At 47.1% G+C, this 27,608-nt stretch overlaps 2 protein-coding genes across 8 annotated transcripts in view; both read right to left on the reverse strand.

Moving 5' to 3' along the window:
* INTS1 (integrator complex subunit 1) overlaps nt 1–4,519 on the reverse strand; it is a 62,252-nt gene extending 57,733 nt beyond the window's left edge. For both annotated transcript variants that reach the window (XM_061599395.1, XM_061599394.1), the window contains exons 1-4: nt 4,267–4,519; nt 2,969–3,241; nt 1,734–1,930; nt 638–775 (exon numbers count right to left, since the gene is read on the reverse strand). In XM_061599395.1, the coding sequence (XP_061455379.1) occupies nt 638–775; nt 1,734–1,930; nt 2,969–3,241; nt 4,267–4,324 (666 nt within the window). In that variant the 5' untranslated portion in view covers nt 4,325–4,519. The remainder of the gene's footprint in view (nt 1–637; nt 776–1,733; nt 1,931–2,968; nt 3,242–4,266) is intronic.
* A 1,192-nt stretch (nt 4,520–5,711) lies between these two features.
* LOC133372093 (lysosomal alpha-glucosidase-like) overlaps nt 5,712–27,608 on the reverse strand; it is a 52,620-nt gene continuing 30,723 nt past the window's right edge. For 5 of the 6 annotated variants that reach the window (XM_061600332.1, XM_061600337.1, XM_061600333.1 and 2 more), the window contains 11 exons: nt 23,248–23,361; nt 22,486–22,570; nt 18,708–18,825; nt 18,402–18,535; nt 17,560–17,711; nt 16,355–16,503; nt 14,511–14,652; nt 12,533–12,631; nt 11,401–11,565; nt 10,153–10,299; nt 5,714–9,282 (listed from right to left, as the gene is read on the reverse strand). In XM_061600332.1, coding sequence (XP_061456316.1) covers nt 9,220–9,282; nt 10,153–10,299; nt 11,401–11,565; nt 12,533–12,631; nt 14,511–14,652; nt 16,355–16,503; nt 17,560–17,711; nt 18,402–18,535; nt 18,708–18,825; nt 22,486–22,570; nt 23,248–23,361 — 1,368 coding nt within the window. In that variant the 3' untranslated portion in view covers nt 5,714–9,219. Of the gene's footprint in view, nt 9,283–10,152; nt 10,300–11,400; nt 11,566–12,532; nt 12,632–14,510; nt 14,653–16,354; nt 16,504–17,559; nt 17,712–18,401; nt 18,536–18,707; nt 18,826–22,485; nt 22,571–23,247; nt 23,362–27,608 lie in introns of all 6 variants that reach the window. The other variant, XM_061600331.1, reaches the window with a different exon arrangement.

Consider the following 27,608-nt stretch of genomic DNA (forward strand, 5'->3'; position numbering starts at 1 on the left):
TCTGGGATGTATATTTTATTTATTTATTACATTTGTATACCACCCCATAGCTGAAGCTCTCTGGGTGGTTTACAACAAGTCAAACATAAAAACAAATATACAAATTAAAAAACACATATTTAAAAGCCAATTACAACACATGCTAAAATGCCTGGGAGAAGAGGAAAGTCTTGACCTGGCGCCGAAAAGATAACAGTGTTGGCACCAGGTGCGCCTTGTCAGGGACATCATTCCCTAATTTGGGGGCCTCCACTGAGAAGGCCCTCTCCCTTGTTGCCATCCTCCAAGCTTTAATAATAATAATAATAATAATAATAATAATAATAATAAAAGCTGGTCAATTCAAGAATTAATATTGTGTACACTTGTTTTCCTTGGCTTTCCTATTTTGTGATGTGTCTATCAGACTGCAAGCCTGTGGGCACGGACTGCCTTGGTCACTTTTGATCTTATATATAAAAGCTGCTCTGGGAGCCTTTTCAGCTGAAGGGTGGGGATAAAAATGCTTTAAATGGATAACTTTTTCTTCCCCAGCTACAGGTGTGTTTGAACAGTTTCTGCCCTTGCACACAGCCTTTGACTCCTGCCGGGTCTTGGTAAGCACCCTGTGAGAGAGCACTGCCCCAAGTTGGCACACCTTGACAAAGATCTCGGGCCAGTTCTCATCCTCCTCGTACGCCGCCATGAGAAGGTTGCAGGCCAAGACAGACACCAGGCTGTTCCCTTTGGCTTTGAAGTTTATGGAGGCATCTCGGCGGAGGAGACTGCACAGCGCCTGCAGAATGAAAACAAGCAGAGTGCCTGAAAGCTTGTCACCCAAGCACCGTTTGCAGACGAACGAGTCCTGGAATGGGCATCCAGTGATGGCACCGCATGAGAAATAGGGGGGAACTTGAGAGGTTGGCCGTCCCAAACAAGCATATTTCAGGTGCAACCCTAAACGCGCTAGCCCCAGGAACGTCAGGAGTGGCCCGATACCAGGTACAAGATGCTAGCCCCAGGGGTGGGGAACTTTTTGCAGACAGAGGGCCACATTTCCTCCTAGGGAACCTTGCAGGGGCCGCATGTCAGTGGTGGATGGGGCCAGAGAGAAAAGCAGGCGCCGTAATGAATGCAATGCGTACCTTTGCACTCAATATTCCAGCCATGCAAAATACACATCTCTCCATCCAGGCAAGCGAGAAGCAGGACCACATTCTAGGCAGGCAAAAACATTCCAGGGGGTGAGCAGCAATGCCAGTGAGGGGGGCGGCCTGGGAGGTGGAGGTGTACATGGGGAGGGTGTACAGGCCAGGGAGAATCCAGAGGGCCAGACAGAGAGGCATTTGGCCCCTGGGCCTCAGGTTCCCCACCCCTCCTCTGTCTTGGGATCCCCTCCTCTGACTGGCCGGAGCTCCACAGGAATCCGGCCGAGAAGGCTCCTTCCCACCCCCTGCCACTTGATCCTTTCGACTGGAGATGCTGGGAGATGCAAGTGGACTCTGAAACATTCTACTTTCCATCATGTAATTGTCCAGAAATATAAAATTTATGAACCCGGGGAGGAGCAGGGGGAAGGGTTTGTGGGGGGAACAGGAGTATTAGGAAGAAATGAAAGATTTTCTTCAAAATTGTAGGGGGACGTCAGCGGCAACTTGCAGAAACAGAACCTCATGTTTGCCCCAAGAAAAGGAGAGGGGAGCTTAATCTCCCTATTTCAAACCTTGTTGCGCAAAGGCCAGTCCAGCTCTCACCTCAATCACTCCTTCCGTGGCAAATATGTTTGGCTTCATTTTCGCCAGGTACATCAGGCTCAAGTACAGGGTGGTGTCAGGCTTGGCCCGATTCATTTTCAGCTGCTTCACGGCCCCGCACAGCACCCCTTCAATGCGGTCATCGTTGCCTTCGGCTTCTGCGGCCTCAATCTCATCCAGCAGAATGGTTGGGGCCACTGTGAAGAGAGGCATCAGAAGCTCCCAGCCAGTTCCCAGATGCCATTCTTAACCAACCGGTCAAAATAAACAAAAGGTGGCCAACCTGTATGGCAAGTGTGCCAAAGTATGAGAGTCTGACTGCAGGATGCAAGAGACTGCCTTCCCCTTATGCCTTCTTTGACTTTTATCTACTGAGGCCAAGTGCAGGCCAGACTCCGTGGCACAGCCAAACTCCCAACTTAAAATCACCGACTGTCCGGAAACAATTCTGAGCATGTGGCATGAAGGTGATCCCAGATCCTACAATTCAGGCCCATCCATGGAATCTGGGCGGTAAAAATATGATTTTTGTGGAGGAAGGGGGAGGGAGATAGCGCTCCGTTAAATATAATGGCCATTCATAAATTACAACTGGACCCGCTTGCATGGCCCAAGACAGCAATCAGTACACTCGACGGAGGAGCCAGCTTCTTCTTGAAACAGGGGAATGGCAATATTCATGTCTTCCTCCTGGGACCAAGGAATGGCATTGGACAGAAGTGCTGTTCGGGTGTGCTACTTGTGTATAAAGGCTACAGGCAAGCTGGGTGAGGGGGCACGAGCAAAGTAAGCTTTGCCCCCCCAATGTGTGGTTGGGCTCTGCAAAACCAAAGTTCTAAATTACATGGGGAGCCTCCACAAGCAAAAGAGACTTTCCACTTCAGATTTTACCCTCCAACTTGTACAGAGTGATGTTCATAGCAACAGGGTGAGGGCGTAGCAGCGTGGTCACCGCTGCTTGCATTGATCCTTCACATGTGAACAGCCTGCTCGAATAGGGCTGTTCTGGGAAAGAATTCTCAACTTCCTGTACCTAACTTCCCACTGCCAACATATAAGGCGACAGGCTAATTTTTCTGATATAGGATATATTAATTGGGGGAAGCACAATTATTGCTATTTAACATTTATATAGTAGACATCAAATGACAAAGATCATTATACACTTTTGCATTAAAACACTTTGCACATGCAAGCAATTGCCCATTTGGAAACTGCTTTCCCTCCCTCTTTACCTTCAATGGGGACCACCGAAGGCTCCTTAATAGAAGGCGAAATAGCTCGTTTCTCGGCTACAGCGGCCTCCGCCAAGCGCCCCAAAGCACTGAGAGGGGGTGTTGAGGACAGCTTAGGGCGCTTGGCAAGGCCAGAAGTGCCAGCAGCAGCCTCTCGTTTCCGCTCAGAGGGCAATCCAGCCGAAGCCGGCTTGAGCAGCGTGACGGCCGCTTTCGATTCACTGGCCTGGCCTTTAAATCCCAAGGCGATGAAATCTCCCGGAGGGGGGTGACCTAGAAGGAAAAACAGATCAGTCAGCAGAAACAACAGGTGGGAGGAAACACTTTCTGGACTCCCGTTAACTCTGAAAAGAAAAAAACTCTTGGATAACCCATGCAAATATCCATCACTCATGGCAAGAAGGAAGCCACTGAACAAGGGCACAATGCCAAGTATGCTAAAACACAGTGAAATTCAAGCACCCTGGGCCCTCTGCTGTGGCCCCATCGCTAGACCCAGAAATCCAAAAGATTTTATTGCCTCATTAGGCACACCATATGGGGTTCTACTTAAGAATATTGCAAGATGAGCAAAATTTCTCAAGTTTGTACATTTATGTTAAGAAGCCAATTATCACTCATATTGTCAGATCCACTGATCTATCCAGCCTGGTATTCTTATTTATTGTTATTTATATAACACCACCAAAGAACATGATCCTTTTACAAAGTGTAAGAGATCAGTGCAAGGAGATGCCACCCTGGCCTCCTTTGAGAGGAAGGGAAGAAGGACAAATTCAACTAAGAATGACAACAACAACAATATATCAAACCCAATCTATCAAATTTGCACTTTCCAAAACATAGTAACTGAAACACAGCCCTCCTTTGAAATGCGCACTTATTTGAATTTTGTGGTGCACTTTGCCAACCAAACCATGCTTATATAACGCACACTTAGGGGAAAGTGTGCATAAAAGTGAATATGGGAGTGAAATTAACAAACAAAAATGCGGACCCTCAAAGTGCCTTGCCAGGAAAAAGCCAAACATGGAAACAAAAGTGTTTTTATTTACTGGGAAGGCACTCTGAGGGTCCCTCCTCCCCCTCTCCTTGTTTTCCGTGTCTGCTCGGAAGCAACTTCCCACTTCGGTCAACGCGCATTCATGTTACCACCGCCCAGCTCTCTGCCCCGAGGGGCTTCCCAACCCATCCAGACCCGAACTAAGCTGGAGCGCGCCCCCTGCGGGGCTTCTGCCAGGGTGGGGGTGGATGAGAGGAGGCCCATGTGAACGCGCACACCCCCCCATTCGACTCACCAGAGGGCTTGGCGATGGTGCTAGGGCGGCGCGCGGCCGCGGGCTTCGGGCGGTTCATCCTGCCGTGGGGGGGGAAGGGGGAGATGCAGAAGAGGCGGGGCTCCGAGGACACCTTGAGGGGGGCAAACGTCGCCCCCCGCGCAAATAACTCCCGTTCTTAACCAACCCTCCGAGGCGAGAGCCGGGTTTTTAAACAAAATGTATGGGAGACGGAACCGGAAGTGTGGAGGCTGCCCTTTCGAGCCGGAAGAAAAACTCCGGGCGGGAAGGGGTAGTTGTGCTCCACGCTCTCCGGGCTCCTTGCTGCGCGTATGATCGTCGCCACCGCGCGGTAAAGAGGGAGAACTGCACCCTCCCTTCGGCCTCCCCGTCCACCCTGCCAAAATGAGACGCGTAGGGAAGGCTAACGCGCCGCAACGCCACCTATGGGTCAAGGTTGGAATTGTAGACCCTCAGGAAGGCGGACTGAGAACGCGGGGAGGAGAGCCTTTCGCTCGCGTCACCTAGTGGCCGGAGGAGGGAGGGGGAACTACGACGACGTGATCCCCCAGGGTGACCTGTGTGAAGGAGGCGGTGGTTTGATGTTTTCCAGTAGTTTCCTAAATATTCTTCTTTTTTTTGCCTCCCACGGACCACCTGATAATTGCTTAGCGTCTTGGCAGACCGCTTCATGAGTTTTCTGCCTGTTGTAGCAGTTGATATGCGCCGTGCTAAAGGCTGTATGATTCCCAGCCATAATTTTAATTGCTTCTTTTATTGTACGGTATTACACTTTGCATTCCGTAGAATTTAAATAGTAACACAACAAAACGCAATCTAAGAAATGAAACCACCAATTAAATGCAATTAAAAAATAAATATGAATATTTAATACAGGCAGTCCACAGACCACAATCTGGGAACGTTCCTGGATGATTCATTCGTTCGTTTTTTTTAGTGAATGGGAATGGACTGCCTTCAAGTCGATTCTGACTTATGGCGACCCAATGAATAGGGTTTTCATGGTAAGAGGTATTCAGAAGTGGTTTACCATTGCCTCCCTCTGAGGCTGAGGGGCAGTGACTGGCCCAAGGTCACCCAGAGGGAAAAATCGTGGCCCTGCCCAGGATACCTTGCTATCATCGTGAGTGAGGCAGCAGGATGGCCATGGATGAAAGAAGCTTCCATACGTCACATACACCTCATGGCATCAACATCCCTGGCTGCTGCCACTCACCTACTGGCATGCCGGTGTGAAAATAAGGGTCAGGCTTAGCCAGGTTTCTTTCCTAGCCTTGGTAGCAGGAGCTGCTGTTGCTAGTGGGATGTATGAGGCAACAGGTTCTTGCTAACGCCAAGGGTTGCAAGGTTTATGTTGCCAGTCTATGCACTCCCTTACTTGGAAATAAGCCCAGCAGACGCAGTAGAGTTTATTTCTGACTAGTAGGGATGAGTGAATCTGTCAGTTTTGGCTTCTCCCAGTTTCTTATTTTTCCAAATCTTAAGCTCACCCCATTTCCATATCAGATTGCAAATGCATTTATTTCAAGTCATTACAAATAATTGTCAGCATTTCAGGGCAGATTTCTCCTAAAATACACACATTTTGCCTCATACACACATTTTTCTCTGATGCAACACATATTTATATTATTTTCACGTACACTTTCCCCTAATACACATATCTATTTATATATTTATTTTTGGTTGGAGAACTGCATCACAAAATTCAGGAAAGTGCACATTTCAAAGAATAGCTGTGATTTTGTTTGTATATTTTTGGGGGGGTTGCAATTGGGGACGGCTACATTAAAAATGTGAAGCAAAACAAAATTTCTACTCCATCCTTACTTCTGAGCAAACATACGAAGGACAGTACTGTAGATCTACTGGTTAATAAAGTGTTACAGTGCTGTCCTCTGTAAGTTTAGTCAGAAGTTAAGTCCGAGTCCCATAAAGTTTGCTCCTAGAGGAGCTCACCTTGGACTGCAAGCTTGCAAGGCAATCCTATATTCCAGTTATACCTGCGGGAAAGTCTTAGGTTCCTTACTAAGCTACACATTGATGGTATAACGGTGTTAGCAGAACATCTCTCTACCCACTGATTATAGGTAAAGTCAAATTTTAATCGGGGGGAGCTGAATACTAAGGGCACACTTAATTTTTAGTTTTAAAGGTGAATGAGGTGGTGGCATTCAAGATGTCCCTTTGATTCTCACAATGAGTGTTAACTTTTCTTATTAAATCCTGTTCGCCTCCTTCAAGAGCTCAAAAAGGTCCCTAGATGAGCAAATGCAAATGTAATTAAATTGGTAGAAAAGAAGAAGCAATCAATCAAATCAACTGAAGGAAAACTGTTTCATCATTTGGCTGGCCTGATTAAATACTTCTTCAAATAGCAAGCCAACTGTGTGCAACTTCTAGAAGGCCAAGCGGAAGAGAGCAACTGAGATGCTATACTAATCCAAGTGCCTTGAAGCACCTTCAGATGCCTCATCAAGAGGGGAATGCAATGTCCAGGAAAGGCCTGATACTCGGTGTGTGCCAGAGAATGACTTCCTGAGGCATGGGTGGGGAATCTGGTGCCCTCCTCGAGACCCCCAGGCAGCATGGCTAAATGGTCAAGTCCAATGGGATTTGGATTTGAAGCCATGCTTCTGGGACACAGCCAAATATGAAAGAGAAGGGGCAACGGCCAGGCCCATGCAGTGCTGTGGCCAATACAATAGTTAGTGCCACTGAACAATTTCTTCTGAAAGCAAGTATCAGGTTTAGAGGGTTTTTTCAGGACCACAGTAAGGGAGAAAAAGGTTTGAGCTTCCCTTCTCCACCAGCTGCAAGCCCAGTTATCATCCCTCACCCCTGCAGATGCTCACAGCCAAGGCCAGGCTAGCTTACATAACGATTGAGAGCTAGCGAGTGGATTGATTGCAAATAATTCCATGGCGATACTGAATTTCTGCTATGATGTGTTTTGTAGAATTACTCATTGGGTTTTCTTTGAATTTGCTTGATGTGCATTCATGGATTGATTTGAACTGTTTTCAAATGCGGTACTGTTTGAGGTTTTATTTTATCGAGCGCCGACTTGGGTGCAGCCAGCCATGGAGAAATGGCAGATACAAAGCTAAACTAACGGGCAAAACTGGATTTTCGCTTTGTGTTTGTGTCATGTGTAGTTTAACCTGTGCATTGCTAGCCTTTCCCAAAGCATCTAGAAGCAAGCAGACATCTCCTTGCTGTTCTGCAGAGGGAGAGGATTAGATGGTTGCATTTTTGCTCACACAGCTGTAGATAAGGGGAAAGGAGGACTCTGTATAAAAACGGTGCAAATGAGGCTTTCTCCCTCACATTGTATATTTTGATACACTGCAAAGACATTCAAACAGAGGGCGAGGTCATCGCCAGCAACCAAGCAGGGTGCCAGCAAGATAGTGTGCAAGTCAAGAGTTATGCTCCAAGATCCCTTGTTGGCATCAAAGGAGAGTTACAACCTCTGCAGCATTTTAAGAGATCCCAAAGCAAACCTCTCAGCTCACAAGGCAGCCCCTTATGGTGGCAAAACACTGTGAGCTGGCCATGAGCGACACTGTGCGTTAAGAGTATGTAACAATGGCATCTATTGCTTGACCAGTTGATGGCGTCCTCAGTGGCCATCAGCCGCGTTTTAGCCGTGGAAGCCATGGTTATGGCTGGAAGGCACCTTCAAGCCAAACCTCCTGTACATCATCAAACTTGCCATCATGAACAAAATAGGATCATGATGACGTGAAAAACCACCATTTATCTTTGTGGGTTTAAACTGATATTGGCAAAATCTGGTTTTAGCTTTTGATGATCGTTTTAGGAAGAGCTGCCTTGTGTAGCACAGGGAACTCCGGGATCTGAGTGCTGTTGCACTTGGGTCCTGTTTGCGGGCTTCCCAGAGGCATGTGGTTGGCCACTGTCAGAAAAGGACAGTGGACTGGGTGGGCTCTCTTTGGCCTTACCCAGGAGGACTCTTCTTATGATTGGATATGAGGTTGAAGCTGAAGCCTAAGAGAGGTACCACAGACTGAGCATGCCCAAGCTTTAGTGCCCTCTACAGACACAAAAGGGAATTGCAGCATGCAATATCAGCCCTTCACATTGGCACATAGTATGAAAGCTCTGGACTGGCTGGGTCTGGTATAAGTCCTAGGATCCTGGCTTTCTCCCTTTGCGGGGCTGGCAGTGCCATGCTTTCTGCCTGCTCCAGTTCAGGTCCTGGTTCCAGCAAAAGACAGTTGTGATTCCTGCTTGGATAATCTCCCTCCCACATTAGGACCCAGGAGTGGAGGGGTTAGGCCAGCTGAACGGCGCATCTTCCTCAGTACTGTCTGGCACAGAGCTCTCCAGCACTGTAAGGAAAGAGGTCTCTCCCCACCACCCAGCTTTGCTACCCAAGATCCTTTAAACTGGGAATGCCAGGAGGGCTTGGGACATAGTTATGCATGCACAGGGGGGCCCTCCTCATGCAGCAGCGGAGAAAGCACAACAGGACGCAGCAACAGCAGCACACAGAAATCCTGGGCTACTTTTACCAACCCCCCCAAAAACAACAACAACAACCCCCACACATATAGTTCAGGCATTTGAATCCAGTGCGACAGATGCTTCTCCTTTTCTGATGGAAGCATGAAGCATCGTCTAAAATGCAGGATGGATCAATGGGATGCCTAACCGCGTGCAGGGGACCCTCACCTCATCAAGGGCAGAGTTGAGATGGGAGATTTGGGAGGGGGGACAGAAATGCACTCGGAGCTGAAGCAGCAGGGAGTCCTTTCCTCAGCAGGTGCAAAGAAGAGACAATGAGGCCCAGGGCTTGATGGTGCAGCCCACAAAGACCCCACAGCGTACAGTGACCCCATCTGGAGGGCTCAGACAGGCAACAGACTGGTCTGCTCGCAACAGTACATTCAGACAGTTGATTGGGGGGAGGGAACTTTGCCAGCCTCACATCCAACGTATGCTGAATCCCTGGCTGAGGCTGAGCTGGAGGTCACTCACAGTAAGAACCTAAGAGAACAGTTGGAAGAGAGAAAGGGGTCAGTGACTGGCTGGGGCTGTGGTTTCCTTTAAGAAATGACATTTCTAATAATGTACCCCACTTCTCTATTGCAATAATCAGAAGTGACCAAGAATAATCCAATAAAACAAGTGAGACTTGCAGCAGAACATTGCAGAATGGACTGTTTCTGTTCGGGGATCTACTCAGCCGTGCCCTTTTCCAAGCTATTCTATTCCATTCCCATTTCCCACAGACACTCAGCATTCTGTCACCACTGAGCATGCTCAGTCTTCATGGGGCAGTTTTTTCTCTCCTCCCCTTATGCCCCCCCCAAACTTTTCTTTCCTGTTTCTTCAAACCTTGGGGGTTTCTCCAACCCTGCATATACCTCCCTCTTGTGTGTTTTGGCTGCAAAAGGATTCATGCTTGGAGAACAGAGTTTGCTTTTAGTATATAGAATTACAAATAAAGGTTTTTTAAAAAAATCAATTTAGAATAAAGCTAAAAAGAGTACAGTGACCCCTAACAAAGTTAGGAAATGGAAGCAGTGCTGTTAGTCCAGTGTGCTGTACTGGGGGGATGGAATCGTTAACTGCTGCTGGTTTTGCTTTTGTAATTGTATTTTCATGTGTTTCTGAGCCTGGTATGACAGTAGTGTGTGCTGAAAGACAGGTTAAATATACTTTAAAGAAATTCAATAAATAATAGAAACAGCAGCTGAGAAAGACTACTGGCATCTGCTGGCCACTGCAAAGCAAGCAGCAATGGGAGCCAGAAAGTCCTCAGTTGGGAGGGTATACCAGATTCTACGTGCCAACACAGAGAAGGCCCTGCCTCTTGCACTCGCTTGCTGCACATCCAAGTTGCTGGCCAGTTACCTGGTTTGTAAGATAGATGAACGGTCTCTCCTTGCCATTGACGGTGACAGTCTTTGGCTCTTCCCAGACCCCATACACGGTCAGCGTATCCACTGTGATGTAGGTGGCTTCCATGTCGGAATGCAGGACAGTGGAAGTGAACAAGTTCTGGAGGAGAAAGAAAAAAGTGGAGACTCTACAATTCTTGGGCAAACAGAGGCGGCAAGACATGGTTGCAATCACCACCATCATCAGTATGTGCTAAGGAGGGCAAGCCTCTTGCACCTTGAATAACTATAGAGAAGAAGGAATTTCAGCAGGCCCCTCTATATGCCCAGATGCATCCCCTCATCTCCTGTACTCCTTATTTTCTATCTTGGGGTGGGGAACCTGTGGCTCTCCAACTCACACCAGTGCCAGCCAGCATGGGCAATGGTCAGGAATGATAGGATGTGGAGTTCAGCAATCTCTGGAGGGCCATACAGATTTCCCTATTCCCAGTCTATCACATCACCCTGAAGATAAAAGCAGACAGATGGAAAATTACAGTTAAAAAAAATTGGAAGCAAGGTAGACATTGGAGGTTGCTGCTGCCTGGCTGACATTGACCTGTGACGGGGCCTTCTCAGTGGTAGTTCCGTTTGTGGAATGCCCTCCCTGGTGAGGCGCATTTGTTTCACTCCTAACTTTTTTTAAAAAACACTTTTATTGTTTTAAGAAGTAGCATAACATAAAGTATCAATATTTATACCCCTCCCCAATAGGAATTTGCAATACATATCTTTGTAACTGTTTCCCTCCTAACTGACGTTCAGGAGAAATTTAAAGACATTCCTGTTTACCCAGGCATTTGATGACTATGGATACTGACCATGGCAGCCTTGAAATTAATAACTGTGATTGTTTTTAAATGGTTTTTAATTGGTTTAAATAGGTTCCTATTTCATTTCAGATTTTTTCGATGTTTCCCACTCCTTTGGAAAGAATGGCGAGATACAAATTTAATAAATAAATAAAGGAAAGGAGGGAGGGAGTTCTGACCACCTGATTGGGCCACAAGAGGAGGTCTGCAGGCTTTGAAGGGAAAGCCTTACTTCTGGACATGCAGGTGGGACAGTGAAGTGGGGCAGCTCTTGCCACCTCCCACCTCAGACACAGAAGAGGATGCACTGGCCCCGAGCTCCTAAAATGAGGACTTCTCAAGATGGGTTGAGCACACAAACCCATCTCCCCTCCCCATTGCGATGGGAGTGAAGAGGCTCTTCTTACCTGAGTGACATTGAACACCAAGTAAGCATAGTCGCCCTTTGCAAAAGTATCCAGGCTCTCGCCATCGTCCCAGTAAAGGTCTCCCCAGGCATTGGCATTCTGGGACAAGGCCGCAATCAGGCGCAGAGGGTTCCTGCTGCTCACCGAAGTGCTGCCCCCGGATGTCTGAGAGCGAAAGTGATCAGCGTGTGAACTCTGGGTTCACCAAAGACAGCCCGCTTCTCACGGGGAAGCAGAGCGAGCCATGGGAGCAGCAATGGACGTAGCACAGTCTCGCCACGCCCAATACAGCCTGCATGCTTTATCTATTCATTTTATTTTATTTATTACATTTGTATACCGCCCCACAGCCAAAGCTCTCTGGGCGGTTTACAAGAATTAAAACATTAAAAACAAATATACAAATTTAAAAACACATTTTTTAAAAACAATTTAAAAGGCTTTAACAGACTGAGATGATGTAATGGACTTGAATAAAGGAGATCTGGGTTAAATCCCCTCTGCCAGGAACCCCACAGGGCTGTCATAAGGACAAAGGGTGGAGGAGCCATGCGCAGCGTCCTGAGCTCCTTGCGCAAATGCAAGACATTAGCTCAGTTCTGCTGTAATAAATTAACAGCAACAGTGCCTCATATTTATTAAAAAGGATGGTACCACTGCAGTTTAGTTAGCACTTCTGACTATGCAAGATGTTCTTTTGATCCCATTACACAGCATGCTAAACCATAGTTTAGCATGATGTGCACAGAAAGCATTGAGGCACAGCAAGCCTTGGTCTTGCAAGCTCTCCCCATCCCTCTCCTTCTCCCATGTGGCTGGGAGGGTGAGTTCAGCACAGCTTCTCCTTCTGCTTTTGACTAACCACAGTTTGCTGTGTTGCGTGGTTTGAAGTTGGCTTGTTTGAAAGTTAGACCACACTGAAGGCAGCCTTCTGCTTCTGCTGTAGAGGTTATCCTGTAGAGCGGAAGTGGGCAATCTGCGGTGCTGCAGGTGTTGTGGGACCCCAGCTCCCGGCCAGCGAGGTCAGTGATGATGGGAGCTGTAGTCCAGCAAAATCTGGAGGGCCACAGGTTGCTCACTCTGATTTAAGAGCACGGTGGTAGTGAAGAGGATGAAGACTAACAGGCCTCACCTGCGTTGGCAGGATGGTCCCCTCACGCACATGCACGTTGATGTGGTCCAGAGGTGCTGCCATTTTCAGGCTCTCCCCGCTGCTGTTCACTGATGAGCCCTGCAGGGGGCAGTGAGAGGCCAAGCAATCAGGTTTGTATAAAGGGGTCATGCTATACCATGCCACCCCAACACCTTCCACAAACCCCATCAGTCCCAGCCAACACCAGGAGTAACGAGGCTGGTCTTAAAAAAAAAACAACACAAAAAGAAATCTGAAGACACATTCGTTCAGTTCTACACTTGGCTGAATTCTGCTGTACTTGAAAAAATCATTAGCTGCTGCTGGACTCTTTGTGTGCGGGTCTGTAATTGGATTCTGATGTGCTTTAGGCTGCATGCACACCATACATTTAAACCACAAGACTTCCCCCAAAGAATCCTGGGAACTGTAATTTATTATAAGGTTGCCAAGAATTGTAGCTCTGTGAGGGGCAAACAACAGTTCCCAGGATTCTTTGGGGGAAGTCATGTGCCCCAATAGGAGAGTTAAAATTTGATAAGCTAATTGATGATGATTTGATTTTTATTTATGGTCACAGACCAAACAGGGACAAGCTAATTAACAAGGTTGTGGAAAGAGGGGTTCCTCAGAAGAGTGGGCCACTGCCGTAGGCTCTCCCACCCCAACTAAAAGTAGGGATGTTGAATAATCAATAGGGGAACACACGGACTGACCGAGATGAAATAAAAGGAAGATGGAAGCAATACATTGAAGAACTCTATAAAAGAGATGCAAGGATGACAGATTCATTCACGGAGGAACCATATGATGAAGAACCAGAAATTTTAGAATGCGAGCTGAAAGCTGCTCTTAAAATACTTGGAAGAAACAACTCACCAGGAATAGATGGCATACCAATAGAGTTGCTACAAGCTACTGAGACTGACTCAGTCCAAATTTTGACTAAAATCTGTCAAGAAATATGGAAAACTAAACAATGGCCCACAGACTGGAAGTGTTCCATATACATCCCAATTCCAAAGAAAGGGGATCCCAGGGAATGCAGTAATTATCGAACTATTGCCTTAATATCCCATGCAAGTAAAGTAATGCTCAAGATTCTACAACAAAGGCTCTTGCCATATATGGAGTGAGAAATGCCAGACGTCCAAGCTGGATTTAGAAAGGGAAGAGGCACCAGATATCATATCGCAAACATACACTGGATAATGGAACAGACCAAGGAATTTCAGAAAAAGAGGAAGGCCAAACTAGAGATGGATGGATTCCATAAAGGAAGCCACAGACCTGAACTTACAAGATCTGAACAGGGTTGTTCATGACAGATGCTCTTGGAGGTCACTGATTCATAATGTCGCAATAAGTCGTAGTCGACTTGGAGGCACATAACAACAACTCCCCTCACCAAATGATCAATCCAATGACTGGGGAGAGGGCAATTTGCATCCCCATCAGGGCACCAGGCTCCACTCACTTCAGCACTGTGTCTAATTAATTTTTTCATTTTTGCTCTGCCAAGAATGGGAGGAGGGGTCTTGCAGGGGAGAAAACTGCTTTTGGGGGGGGCACAGATCAGCCCCTTGAACTGGGGGTTCATTAACTTCTGAACTGTGGGTTAACCAACCCCTGGTCTAGATACTCTGCTCTTTCTGCTCCTGGCTGACTGCAGATTGCTTGCACTTCTGCCTCTCCTTATAACAAGGATGGGACCCCTGTGGCCCTCTGGAGGTGGTTGGGTTCCAGTTCCCACTATCTGAGCATTGGCCATCCTGGCTGGAGCCGATGGGAGTCCAACAGCATCTGAAGAGGTTCCTGTCCTTACCTTATCCGGTCCAACACCACAGAGCTGGCTTGGATGGCTTTCCTTAACGTGCAGCACAGGAATATTTCCCAGTTTTCTCTCTTAGGGTAACAAAGATGGCCCAAACAGAAATGAGACCATCACGGTTGTTGGTATGACAGGCCACACCCTTACCGTGAAGTAGTCGTACCACAAGCCCTTGGGAAAGTAGCCAATCACCGAATCCACACCGGGTTCCAGCACTGGCGTCACCAAGAGACCCCGTCCCCAGAGAAACTGCTTGTCGGTGGAGTAGGTGGCCACATCCCTTGGGAACCTAGAACCGGGAACAAGCCACCTCAATGCCGTTAGCTTCAGATTCAGATGCCCCACAGCCACCCAGTGCTTCCTGACAGTGGAGACTGGTGGCTCCAATTTCAGTGGAGCAGCGAATCAGGCCCAGGTTTATTCTGAACTTTCAAGAAGCTCTCCACCAGCCTCTACTGCTTCCTGAATACATCTCACCCAAAGCCCTGCTCCACTGACAGCCTAAAAGTCCATGTTACCAAATGAGAACCACCAGGGACCGGACTGACCGTGGTACCAAGGAAGCTGTGGCAAGGAGCCCTCAGTGCCTCCCCCCCCCGTGTCGGCATGGATGAAAGACAGATCCTCCTTCCAAGCTTTTTCCTCCTTAAAAATTCCAGGTATGACCACATGAAGCTGCCCAATATCAGGTCAGATTGCCAGCCCATCTTGCCCTGTCTAGTCTATTCTGAACATCAGCAAGTATTAAGAGACTTCCCTCCATCCCTCCCCCAGCTTTGTAAGTGGAGATGTGGGGGACTGAACCTGGGACATCTTGCATGCAGAGCAGATTCTCCACCACTGCGGTACAGCCCTGCCCCATACATTAAGATGTCCTGTGCGGCGCATGGCTCAGGGACATGCAGGGGGAAGGCGCCAACGGCCCTCCAAGGAAGGAAGGAAGGGAAGCCTTGACATCCACAAAATAAACTCTTTTTATGGAGCCCAATGCATTTCAGAACAAGATCTTCCTCTGGGGCCCTCTTAAAAACACCCAGTTTCAGCTCTAGTCTCTTCTCTCAGTTCAAACCACTTTGAGCTCAGTAAGAGTATTTCGCCTCGTGGTCTCCTGCTGTTTCCCTTAAAGATATACTGGGCTCAGAATCTCCTGGAAGTGCCGAGAAGCTATCTTGGATGCACTGGCTTCCAATGGCTAATGTGATTTCGCAAGGGTTAATATAATATGGTACAGTAAGGGTGGGGACTCCCTTCAGCTCAAGGGCTGCATTCCCTCATTGACAACCTTCAGGAGTGGCATGCCAGTGGTGGGAGGGGCCAGGGACAAACAGAGGGTGGAGCTGCAGATGAGACTCTTTCCTACATTTCAGTTAAGAAGAAGAAAGAGGATTCTATACACATCTTGCTCCATCCAAACAAGCATGATCATAGCTGAAGGACAAAGTCCAGCAGGGAGAAAGCTCTCAAGGAGAGTGCAGAGCTGGGCTGGTAAAAGGTGTGGCTTAGGACCAGAGAGCTAGACAGAGAGGACTAGAAGGCTGCATTCAGCCTCCCCAGGCTGAAAGTTCCCCACTGACAGGGACCAGGAGTCAGATTCCTTCTCAGCAGCTGATGAAGGCAAGGACTCCAACGCCGTCTGAGTGGGAGATTACAGCATCTTGCAGAACAGGCGGTGCTCAGAATTAGGCGACACCTGGGGCTCCTACTGCACAGGGGCTCTGGTTCAGCTTGTTCCTTGCTTCAACAACTTCAGAGCTCTGTTTCCACCACCTCAGTCTCGCCTTGCCCTAGAGCCCGGTTGAGCCTTGCCGTGCTGCAGAGCAGGATACCCACCTCCGGTTTAATGGGTCCTTTATGCTGTCAGTGACCTTCAGCTGTTTTGGGGCAGCAACAACTAAGAGGGATTTGGCAGGGCAAGCAAGAGTTGTGTGCCATTGACTGAGGCCCAAACTACACTTGCCTGTGAGCCCCCAGAAATGGATACCATTCCTTACTCAAAAAAGAGAGGCCGGGCCACGGTGTCCCCTTGCAGGTGAGCCCGGTGGAAGAGGGAATAGAGATACGGCAACAGGGCATAGCGGACCTGCAGGGCTTCCTTCATGGCGGCTCGTGCTGCAGGGCTGAAAACAGTGGGATCCTGAGCCTGGCGAGAGGGTGGAAAAGAACAGACAAACAGCTTAAACAACGGCAAGCAGAAGACTGCAGCAAAAGAGGTATAAGAGTGGTGCGTACTGTGGAGAAACCTGCAATTATTCCAATATCTTCTGGAGTGCCTCTTCCTATATGGTCCTATTCCAGACCCTTAGATCTTCTTCTGAGCCCTTCTCCAAGCCCCTCCCCCTTTGACAGAGGCTTGGAGGGTGGCGACAAGGGAGAGGGCCTTTTCAGTGGTGGCTCCCCATCTGTGGAATATGCTCCCCAGTGAGGTTCACCTGGTGCCTTCCTTGACAACTTTTTGGTGCCAGGTAAAGACTTTTTCCCCAGGCGTTTGATGGACTGAGATGACGTTGTTTATTTTTGGCTATTGCTTTTTTATTTGTTTTTATGGTGTGGTATATTTTCTTTTGTTTTTAACAATGCTGTTAAGTCACTTGGAGACCTTCGGGTAACAAGTGGCTAATAAATCTAATTACTAATACTAATACTATAATATAATGTATTTTACATAGTTGTAACTCACTTTAGGATCTTATGGTGGAAGGTGGGTAATAAATCAAATAAACCAACAAACAAATGATGGGAAACTGTATTCAGAGCCTCAAGTCCTTTGAAAAAAAGACTGATTGAGATATAACGTTTAGCATCAGCTGTGACTGAGCTCTTTGGAAGAAGGGGATAAATAATGTTAATAACATAAAATAAATTGGATGGTTCAGTTACCAGCACTCAAAAGCTGCTCCCTGTTGCATCTCTGTATGAGCCCACTGCCCCCTAATTGCGAGGAACACCCAGATCAGAGACTCATGAAGAGTGGCGGAGGATGGCTCAGAGGAAGACAGGCAGCCCTTACTCTCTTACCCATCCTAAAAAGAATGCTTGTGTGTATGTGTGTGTGTGTAATCAAATGGTTCCTCCAGTTCTGGTTTTAACAAGTTTGTATTAACAAAAAAACAAAAGCTGGAAAACAATTTTAACTCAGGAGTAGCAATCAGGCATTTGGGAAACAACGTCCACACAGGCATCCCTCTCCCAGCATCACCTTCTCACTCTGGGTATTGTGGTTTCGTGCAAAGGGATAGAAGGCCCCCAACTGCATCCAGCGCGTGCAAAGCTCCTCAGAGGTAGACCCAGAGAAGCCGCAGATGTCCGCCCCGACCAACGGGATTCCAAAGAGACTGAAGCTAAGCACACCTGAAGATTTAGGCAGAGGGGAAATGAGTTAAAGGCCAGGCAATTACTGACATTCATGCCTGGGTGACTTCTAGATTAGATTACCAGAAGGCATTGTATATGGGGCTGCCCTTGAAGACAGTCCAGTAGGAGCCCAGGGCGGTAAACAAAAGCACCAAGAAACACTTTAAAACATCATAAAAACAGACTTTAAAATATATTAAAACCAAACATCTTTAAAAACATTTTTTTAAAAAAGGCTTTCAAAACATCTTTTTTTAAAAAAAGAAAGGGTTTAAAAACCTCTTAGAAAGCAATTCCAACACAGACGCAGACTGGGATAAGGTCTCAACTTAAAAGGCTTGTTGAAAGAGTAAGGTCTTCAATAGGTGCTGAAAAAAAAACAGAGATGGCGCCTGTCTAATATTTAAGGGGAGGGCATTCTAAAGGGTAGGTGCCACAACACTAAAGGTCCACTTCCTATGCTGTGTGGAGAAATAAGCGGCAGAGGCAGCACAGTGGGAAGCTTGGCCTTCAGCATCTTTCTTAATTTCCAAGGCCTCAAAATGCTGGGATTCCCTGCCATGCAACCACTGAGCGGACCACATCTCACCAGAGAACAGAGGAGGAGGATGGCCTTCCCGATGACTGGTGTCTTCTGGGAGAGCTGCTTCCCTAGCTTCAATAAATAAGTAAAACACATGCATGTACCTGGGATGGACCAGAACATGTCCTTCCACTTGCTCCAGTTGTCACCCAGCCAGTGTCCTGAATACCTGCCCTGGCTCGGGAAGGTGGATCGAGAGATGATGAAAGGCCTCTTTCCTCGGATTCTGACCAGAGCGCTGGAAGAAAAAAAACCCTAGGTGACAGGTGAAAATCGTGCACTTACTCACAGGGCTGATGCACGCTCAGCATGGAAAGGGACGCCAGCTAACTTTGGCCCCAGAAACCAGTTCTGTCACTGATGCTCTCATGCACCAGACAAACCCATCCACCAAGGCAGCGGGGGTTTACCTGGCAGAAGCCTTGGCTTCCATCAACCCGTAGAGGCTGTGAAGATTGTAGTGCACAGATGTGCTCTGCCTGGCCGAGGCACAGATTGTCTTGGCGTAAAGGGAACCTCCCAGGACGGCTGATGGAGACAGAGAAAGGCCAGATGGAAGAGGAGGAACAAATATCTGTTCAGCAAGCAGGTACGAGCGCCTTATTGTGATGGGTGCACACAGAGACTGTTTCTCTCTCTCTCTCTCTCTCTCTCTCTCACACACACACACACACACACAGTCACTTAATGGTGCTGTCACAGAATCACGGGCATGTATGTGCAAATTGCCCTCATGTAGGGATACGCTGGAACCAGTTTTACGCTGCACAGAATCACTGACAGCAGAAAGATGCAAAAGTGGCAAGTGGCAAATGGGAGGGATTCCCCCCCAAGTATCATGGCCCCCAACTCTGCAGTCCCCACAGTGGCCTGAGGACTTAGTTTGGGCCACTTTCCCCAGGGGAAACCTTCAGCAGCTTCTCCTGCGCCTTCCTGGTCAGAGGACGCAACTCTACCCCTATCCTCAGAAACGGAGGAGTCCCCAGAAGCCTTTGCACCTCCCAAACCCCACAAAAGCCAAAGGAATACAGAGCCAGGCAAGGGGCCTTTAAAGAGCACACTTGGCTTCTTCAGAGAGGTGAAGCTTAAGGTAAGGCAGGACTTGCTTGCCTTTACAAGGCCTCAGTTGGCTTCTGATGGACAGAGGCACACCCTATACATTTAAAGCACACGACTTCCCCCAAAGAATCCTGGGCACTGTAGTTTGTTAAGGGTGCTGGGAATGTGTAGCTCTGTGAGGGGAAGACCACAGTGCCCAGGATTCTTTGGGTGGGATAAGTCACACGCTTTAAATGTGCATTGGATGTGCTTTACATGTATAGGGAATGGGGGTAGAGCCACACTTACTGTTCTGCAGGTCCCAGTGCATCTCCACCTCTCTACTGAAAACAGGGGCACACAACACTAGTCAAGCCCTGCCCCTTTTTACTGTAAAACCTCGTGGCATCAGCTTGAGTGAGTGTTTTTTTTTAAAAAAAAAATCAGCTTCAAACAGATTTTGCAACAGATTGGCAGATCAACCCGCTGTCCCTCCCGGTGTGGCCAATGGAAACGCTTTGCTGTAGGCGACTAGTGTGCTCACAGCCTAAAGCTGTCCTGTGTATCTTTCCACAGCTCATCCAGCAGGATGCACTGGGAGCTGTCCAGGGTCCTGATTCTTGCCTTGCCTTGTCCCTGTTGGTCTGAGACCAGAAGAGACTCAACCAAATTTAACTTGCCCACCTCCAGTGGAGCCTCAGCAGAAATGATATGAGTAAGAACCAAGGATTGCATCAAAGGGCAGACTAACGCTTCCACGCACACGTGCACACACACACACCAATTCTCGCTCCCCATATGGAACAAAATACAGACAGTCTAAGAAGCACAGGCTGCCAGCACAAGATGAGGAGCAGCAAAGAGGGGCTGGGGCTCAACTATGAGGCTGGCCTCAGGAGCGGAGGGGGGAATGCCACATTCACAACCACCACTGCCGACAATAGGTAGATGACAGCCACTCCCTATAGGAGTCAACTGAGATCTTGTCAGCAGAGGGTGCTGCTCGCTGTTCCTTAAACAGAATAGGACAGTAGCTGTCAAGAGCAGGGCCTTTAGTGCGGTGGCACCTATGTTCTGGAATGCCCTGACTAAGGACCTTTCAAAAGTCCACATCTTTATTATAATGTTGAAAAGGGTATTTAAAGAAAAAATCAGCAGGCATCTGGAAAACCAAGTCATTTCTGTGGCTGTTTTTGAATTTTAATATCATGATTATTATGAGCAAGTTTAATCTTTGAGTTATTGGGGAAGCAGTTTACAAGTATGATAGACAGACAAAGCCTCAGAGCTCTCCCCCAGTAGGGTAGCCAGCTCCCCCAAGACTCAGACTTGGGGATGCTGGGTGTGAAACCTGGCACTGTTTTATTATAGCCGCATTTTAGCTGTCAGAAGCTGCTCTGTGTAATGCAAATGCATTAGTATGTTGGGGGTAGAAACTCTTGTATGTATAATCAGGGGGGTGGAGCCTGGTGGGATCAGCCTTGTGCAGACAAAGGATGGTCCCTGGGCAGTCAAGAGCCTGGCTACAGTTGATGTCTCAGGATGGAGCCTGATGGATCTGGGGCAGAGCACATGGTCAAACATCTCAAGCTAAGCACACCAAGAGCCTCACCCTTCAAGTTTGTTTGGTGTTTTTTCTTTTTCTTTTTTTACTTTCAGCGATAAATCTTCTCCTGGAGATCTTTAGAAGAAGATCAAGACCTTCCTCCTTCTAGACTGGGATGAGCAACCTCTCATCAGCCCCAGGCAGCACAGACGTTGAGGCACCAGGCCAAGAGAAGCTGGGCTACAGCTACTTAGTTACAGCTACTGCAAACAGCACTCATGATTTATACATAGTGGGGATGCCCCAGTGGAAGGAAGGAAGTACAGTAATTCAGGGATGGGAAACCTGTAGCCCTCCAGCTGTTGGTGGACTCCCAACTCCCATCAGTCCCAGCAAGCATGGCCAATGGTCAGGGATGATGAAAGTTGGAGTCAACAGCATTTGGGGGGGTCATAGGGCATACAGAGGGTAGCAACAAAAAAACATACTGGCAGCAACAACAGATGTGCTGGCATCCCGGTTATGAAGGAAAGAAAAAAGGGAAGCAGACTTCAAGTCATCTTGCATGGGACAGTGTTGATAAGCTGCTGCTGCACAGAGGCAGGCAAAGTGGACTCTATGGACCCTGAAGGTGTGTTTCAGAATGTGGAGAGAAGCTAGTCATGTTGCAGGCAATGGGCTGCCCAGTGATGGGCCAATGCAAGTGGATTATCCCTGTGGTGTTTTCCCTTCTGAGACACCATTGGGGGACAAGGACTTCAGAGGGAAGTGGAGATCTCCCAGGGTGAGAGGCTGGGAGATGACAGGGAAGCTCCCAAGAGGGCTGGGAGGGTCTGTCACTTTCTGTGAGGGTGGAGGGGGGAATTAAGAGCTACTTTTGCATAGAGAGTAGACTGCATACTTGTACATTGTTTTTGTATTTTATACACCCTGCTCCTGGTTCCCCCCCCCTTATTTCTTAGGTTGTTGCTGTACCTGAGATAAGTAGATAATAAGCTATGGAGTGACTTTGTATTATATTATGTATTTCTTATTAAAATTGCTTTAATTTTTTGTACTGCATAGATAGTACCATTGTCATTTTTTTTTAAAAAAAGTTTATTTTATTGACATATATTGTTTGTTATGTTCTGTGTTGTAAACCACCCTGGGGTCTTTTGTTAAAGTGTAGTATATGAATTTTAAAAAAAATAATAATAAATAATAGGTTCCCCACCCCATCCCTCTAGTGTTCTAAAAACTGTTTTTGGAGCCTTCCATGAAATAGTTCCCTCCTCCCACAATGCTCCTGGGCATCGCCCAGTGATGACATCACCAATGAGAGAGGGAGTGGAGGGCCTGCTGCCCACTTTCCCCAGGAAATCTCTGCTCACCTCTCTTACACTGGATGCCCTGAAAATACACAGCCAGCATGACAATTGCTGTATTTGGGAAGAGGGGTTGATGGGGGGGGGAGAGGGCCACCACCTCAGCACATACTTCAAAAAGTGCTGGCTAAAGTCAGGTGCAATGTAAACAGCTCACCTCCCTACAACTGCAGTGGTAAAATAATGAAGCTGTACCTGCCCAAAACAGAGCAGAATCAAAAGCATCTCCTTCCTTACCAGGCACGTATGGTGCGTTATCAAGTTCCCCCTGGGAACAGCCTTCAGCTGAGCCATCCATGAAGTTGGATGGTTCATTCATGTCCTAGAGCAAAGAGATTGGGACAGATCAAAATGGCCCAGGTCACTCTCTGACCACAGAAATCAAGCCTTTCCTCAACTACAGGCCAGTTGTGCAACTGACAGTTTTGAGTTTTCAGGGTGCAGATAACTGGCAGTGTTAAGTGTTAACAAACTTAAAACCTGACCATAGGCTTTAGAGCAGTGATGGGTGAGAAGTATCTGCTCAAACAGGAATGGTTCAGGAATAAGCCAAGCTATTTCCCAAAACACTGAAAAATAACTTGGCATATTTTTGAGCCACTCTTCATTTTGGCCAGAAGGTGATTGCCAGCATCTCCTTGTCTTATGACAGAATAAGCCATAAATTGGGGCTAATTACAAAACAGAATCAATACCATTCAACAACCTAATGGTCCTGTTTCTTCCCCTCTCAGCTGCTTCAGGACTCTTGCTACTTCCTCAAACTGCCTAAGAATCTCTCCACCCCGCACCCAGTTGGGAAGGTGGGAGCTTTTCAGATCCCAGTTTAAAGTTCAGCTCCCACACTGGGTCAAAGGTCACATAAAGGACACAAAGTGCTTTGACCATTCCAAAGCCCTATGTCAACATCATTGTCACCTCCCGGTTTTAATGTCCACTTCACGTAACTGTTCATATTTTGCCATTTAGAAACAGAGATAGATTAAAGAAGGAACTTACAATCCAAAGGCCATCAAAGGGGACGAGAGAGTAGAAGCTCTTCAGATTTTCCAGCCACCACTGGTGAGTGTCTGGGTTAGAGAAGTCAGGGAAAGCAGTGAGGCCAGGCCAGACCTAGGGGGCAGGAGAGAAATTGGGAGGCGGGGAATGATAACAACACAAATCTGATGGATAGAAGTCAGAAAAACTTGAACCCTGTTAACACTCTGCAAGAGATTTGACAGGCTAGCACCCTATGCACCTCAATAACATTGGGAGGATTTTTCAACTCTTGCAGAAAAATATGTAAATACTGTCAGCAAGAGAAAGCTTAATTCCACCACAGGCTGGAATACCAATTGCTCAGCACCATCTCTCTTATTTATTTATATTTATTTGCAAATTGGTGTAACACCAGGTTAGTCCAGGTAGAAGTTCAGGAAATGCTGTGCAGATAATCCTGGAGCTCTGCTGATACCAAAGTATTGTCGTTCCTTTTGAATGAGACTGCATTGTGAGAATCATTTCTAAGTCACTTGAAGCGCCTCTTGCCTCTATAAAGCATTCTAAACAAACGACTGCAACCCACCTGCAATTGTGGATAGATGAATCTGCCAATTTTGGTTTCTTTTTTTTTAGTTCTCCAGATTTCCACATCAGTTTGCAATATATTTTTTTTAAAAAAAATTCTCATGAGAAGTTGTCAGCATTTTAGTATGCAGTTCTCATAATATACACATCTTTGTTTGCAATTTTGTTTAATATACACATCTTTGCAAGCAAGCAATTTTCCGTAATATAATGTGTCCCTGTGTGTTATTTTCTGTAATATATGCATCTTTATCAGAGCTTGGAAAAGTTACTTTTTTGAACTACAACTCCCATCAGCCCCAGCCAGCATGGCCACTGGATTGGACTGATGGGAGTTTTAGTTCAAAAAAGTAACTTTTCCAAGCTCTGATCTTTATACGCACTTGCCCCTAATATAAGCATTTTGTACACATTATTTGATTGGAAACTGCACTGCAAAATTCAAAGATGTGCAAACTGACGCTAATTTCTCCCACATCCCTACCTGCACCTGTGGGGGTGTGCCTATTCAGTGTTCCAGTGAGTCAGCCATGCCCTTCTCCACAAAACTCCATTCCAACCCCACCCATCCACCCCTATCAACAGTCAGTCAGCATTCAGCGGCTACAAGCCCTCACTGGGTGATTTTGAGCTGCAGTCCCACTGCATCCTGGTTTTAATGATTAAGGGAGAGACTTCAGTGAGATTCCTCTAAAGCACAGATTATCAAAATGGCACTGCACCCACAGAGGCTTTTCTTGCTGCCTGCAGCGACCTATTACCCTCCCGCTGCCGACATTAGGCTTCTTTCAAGCCTAATTGTGGCATGTGGAGTCTAACAGTCCTCTCCCCAGCTATATCCCCCCCCCCCAGGTATTCCTTCACTGTTTTAATTATTTTGGGCAGCAGGGTCACAGCTGAGGAGGGAAGCTCTTCCCTTCCCAGCTGCAATCCCCTCCCATTCAGCAAATCGCCCCTCCCCTGCTGCAATTAGGGTTGGGGGGGGAAAGCCTTTGATTGGCTCCAACAGAATGCTTTTTTCAAGGGGAACTGTAGCAGGGGCAGGTGTGCTCTTCCTAAAGAGTCCAGCTAGAGCGGGAAGATTAATTCTTGCCTCTCCAGCTATGCTCTCCATGTTTTTATTATTATTACTAAATTTATATCCCGCCTGTCCTCCCAATATATGCCCAGGGCGGCAAACTAAAACCCTAACAAAAACACATTTGTGTTTATTTTTTGTATGCCGCTTTGAGGGCCTTTTGGCCAAAAGGCGGGGTACAAATAAACAAGAACAACAACAACTAACAAGGTGGCTTTCTCTGAAATGCTACCGATTCCACGCGCAGGACCAGCCAGACAGGCCCAGCTTCGCAGTCTCGATGGTGTCGGGTGGAAGGGTTCGGATTTGTTAGGCACTGGGGAACATTTTGGGACAAGCCGGGCCTGTACAAAAGGGACGGGCTCCACTTGAACCAGAATGGAACCAGACTGCTGGCACTTAAAATTAAAAAGGTAGCAGAGCAGCTTTTAAACTGACTGAGGGGGGAAACCCGACAGGAGCTGAGAAAGGTCCGGTTCGGAATAAACCTCCCCCCTGGGATAAAAACCAAAGAAATGATGAAATTTTAAAAGGGGTAGGCCTAGAAGTAGGCATTGTGAGAGCAGGGGCACAGGATATAAATTCAGAAGAGCAAAATTACCACAGGCCTAACCACAAGTGCCAAAGACACTTGAAGAGAGACACTGCTTACAAGTGCCTGTACGCTAATGCTAGGAGCCTCCGAACCAAGATGGGAGAACTGGAGTGCTTGGTCTTAGAGAAGAGCATTGATATAACCGAGACCTGGTGGAATGGAGAAAACCAGTGGGATACGGTTATCCCTGGATATAAACTATATCGGAAGGACAGGGAAGGACGTATTGGTGGCGGAGTCGCTCTATACGTGAAAGAAGGCATTGAATCCAGCAAGCTCGAAACCCCAAAAGAGGCAGACTCCTCCACAGAATCGTTGTGGGTGGTGATACCGTGCCCCAGGAGGGACTTAATACTGGGAACGATCTATCGTCCCCCTGATCAAAATGCTCAGGGAGACCTTGAGATGAGATATAAAATTGAGGAAGCATCCAAACTAGGAAATGTGGTAGTAATGGGTGACTTCAACTACCCGGACATGGACTGGCTGCATATGTGTTCCAGTCATGACAAAGAAGCAAAGTTTCTAGATATTCTAAATGACTATTCCCTAGATCAGTTGGTCATGGAACCGACCAGAGGGACGGCAACCCTGGACTTAATCCTCAGTGGGGACCGGGACCTGGTGCGAGATGTAAATGTTGTTGAACTGATTGGGAGCAGAGACCACAGTGCTATTAAATTAAACATACATGTAACTGGCCAATTGCCACGAAAATCCAACACAGTCACATTTGACTTCAAAAGAGGAAACTTCACAAAAATGAGGGGATTGGTAAAAAGAAAGCTGAAAAACAAAGTCCAGAGGGTCACATCACTCGAAAATGCTTGGAAGTTGTTTAAAAACACTATATTAGAAGCTCAACTGGAGTGCATACCGCAGATCAGAAAAGGTACCGCCAGGGCCAAGAAGATGCCAGCATGGTTAACGAGCAAAGTCAAGGAAGCTCTTAGAGGCAAAAAGTCTTCCTTCAGAAAATGGAAGTCTTGTCCGAATGAAGACAATAAAAAAGAACACAAACTCTGGCAAAAGAAATGCAAGAAGACAATAAGGGATGCTAAAAAAGAATTTGAGGAGCACATTGCTAAGAACATAAAAACCAACAAAAATAAATTCTATAAATACATTCAAAGCAGGAGACCATCTAGGGAGACGATTGGACCCTTGGATGATAAGGGAGTCAAAGGTGTACTAAAGAACGATAAGGAGATTGCAGAGAAGCTAAATGAATTCTTTGCATCTGTCTTCACAGTGGAAGATATAGGGCAGATCCCTGAACCTGAACTAACATTTGCAGGAAGGGATTCTGAGGAACTAAGACAAACAGTGGTAACGAGAGAGGAAGTTCTAAGCTTAATGGACAATATAAAAACTGACAAATCACCGGGCCCGGATGGCATCCACCCGAGAGTTCTCAAAGAACTCAAAGGTGAAATTGCTGATCTGCTAACTAAAATATGTAACTTGTCCCTCGGGTCCTCCTCCGTGCCTGAGGACTGGAAAGTGGCAAATGTAACACCAATCTTCAAAAAGGGATCCAGAGGGGATCCCGGAAATTACAGGCCAGTTAGCTTAACTTCTGTCCCTGGAAAACTGGTAGAAAGTATTATTAAAGCTAGATTAACCAAGCACATAGAAGAACAAGCCTTGCTGAAGCAGAGCCAGCACGGCTTCTGCAAGGGAAAGTCCTGTCTCAGTAACCTATTAGAATTCTTTGAGAGTGTCAACAAGCATATAGATAGAGGTGATCCAGTGGACATAGTGTACTTAGACTTTCAAAAAGCGTTTGACAAGGTACCTCACCAAAGGCTTCTGAGGAAGCTTAGCAGTCATGGAATAAGAGGAGAGGTCCTCTTGTGGATAAGGAATTGGTTAAGAAGCAGAAAGCAGAGAGTAGGAATAAACGGACAGTTCTCCCAATGGAGGGCTGTAGAAAGTGGAGTCCCTCAAGGATCGGTATTGGGACCTGTACTTTTCAACTTGTTCATTAATGACCTAGAATTAGGAGTGAGCAGTGAAGTGGCCAAGTTTGCTGACGACACTAAATTGTTCAGGGTTGTTAAAAAGGGATTGCGAAGAGCTCCAAAAAGACCTCTCCAAACTGAGTGAATGGGCAGA

Source organism: Rhineura floridana, chromosome 17, assembly GCF_030035675.1.
Source record: "Rhineura floridana isolate rRhiFlo1 chromosome 17, rRhiFlo1.hap2, whole genome shotgun sequence".
Classification (NCBI taxonomy): domain Eukaryota; kingdom Metazoa; phylum Chordata; class Lepidosauria; order Squamata; family Rhineuridae; genus Rhineura; species Rhineura floridana.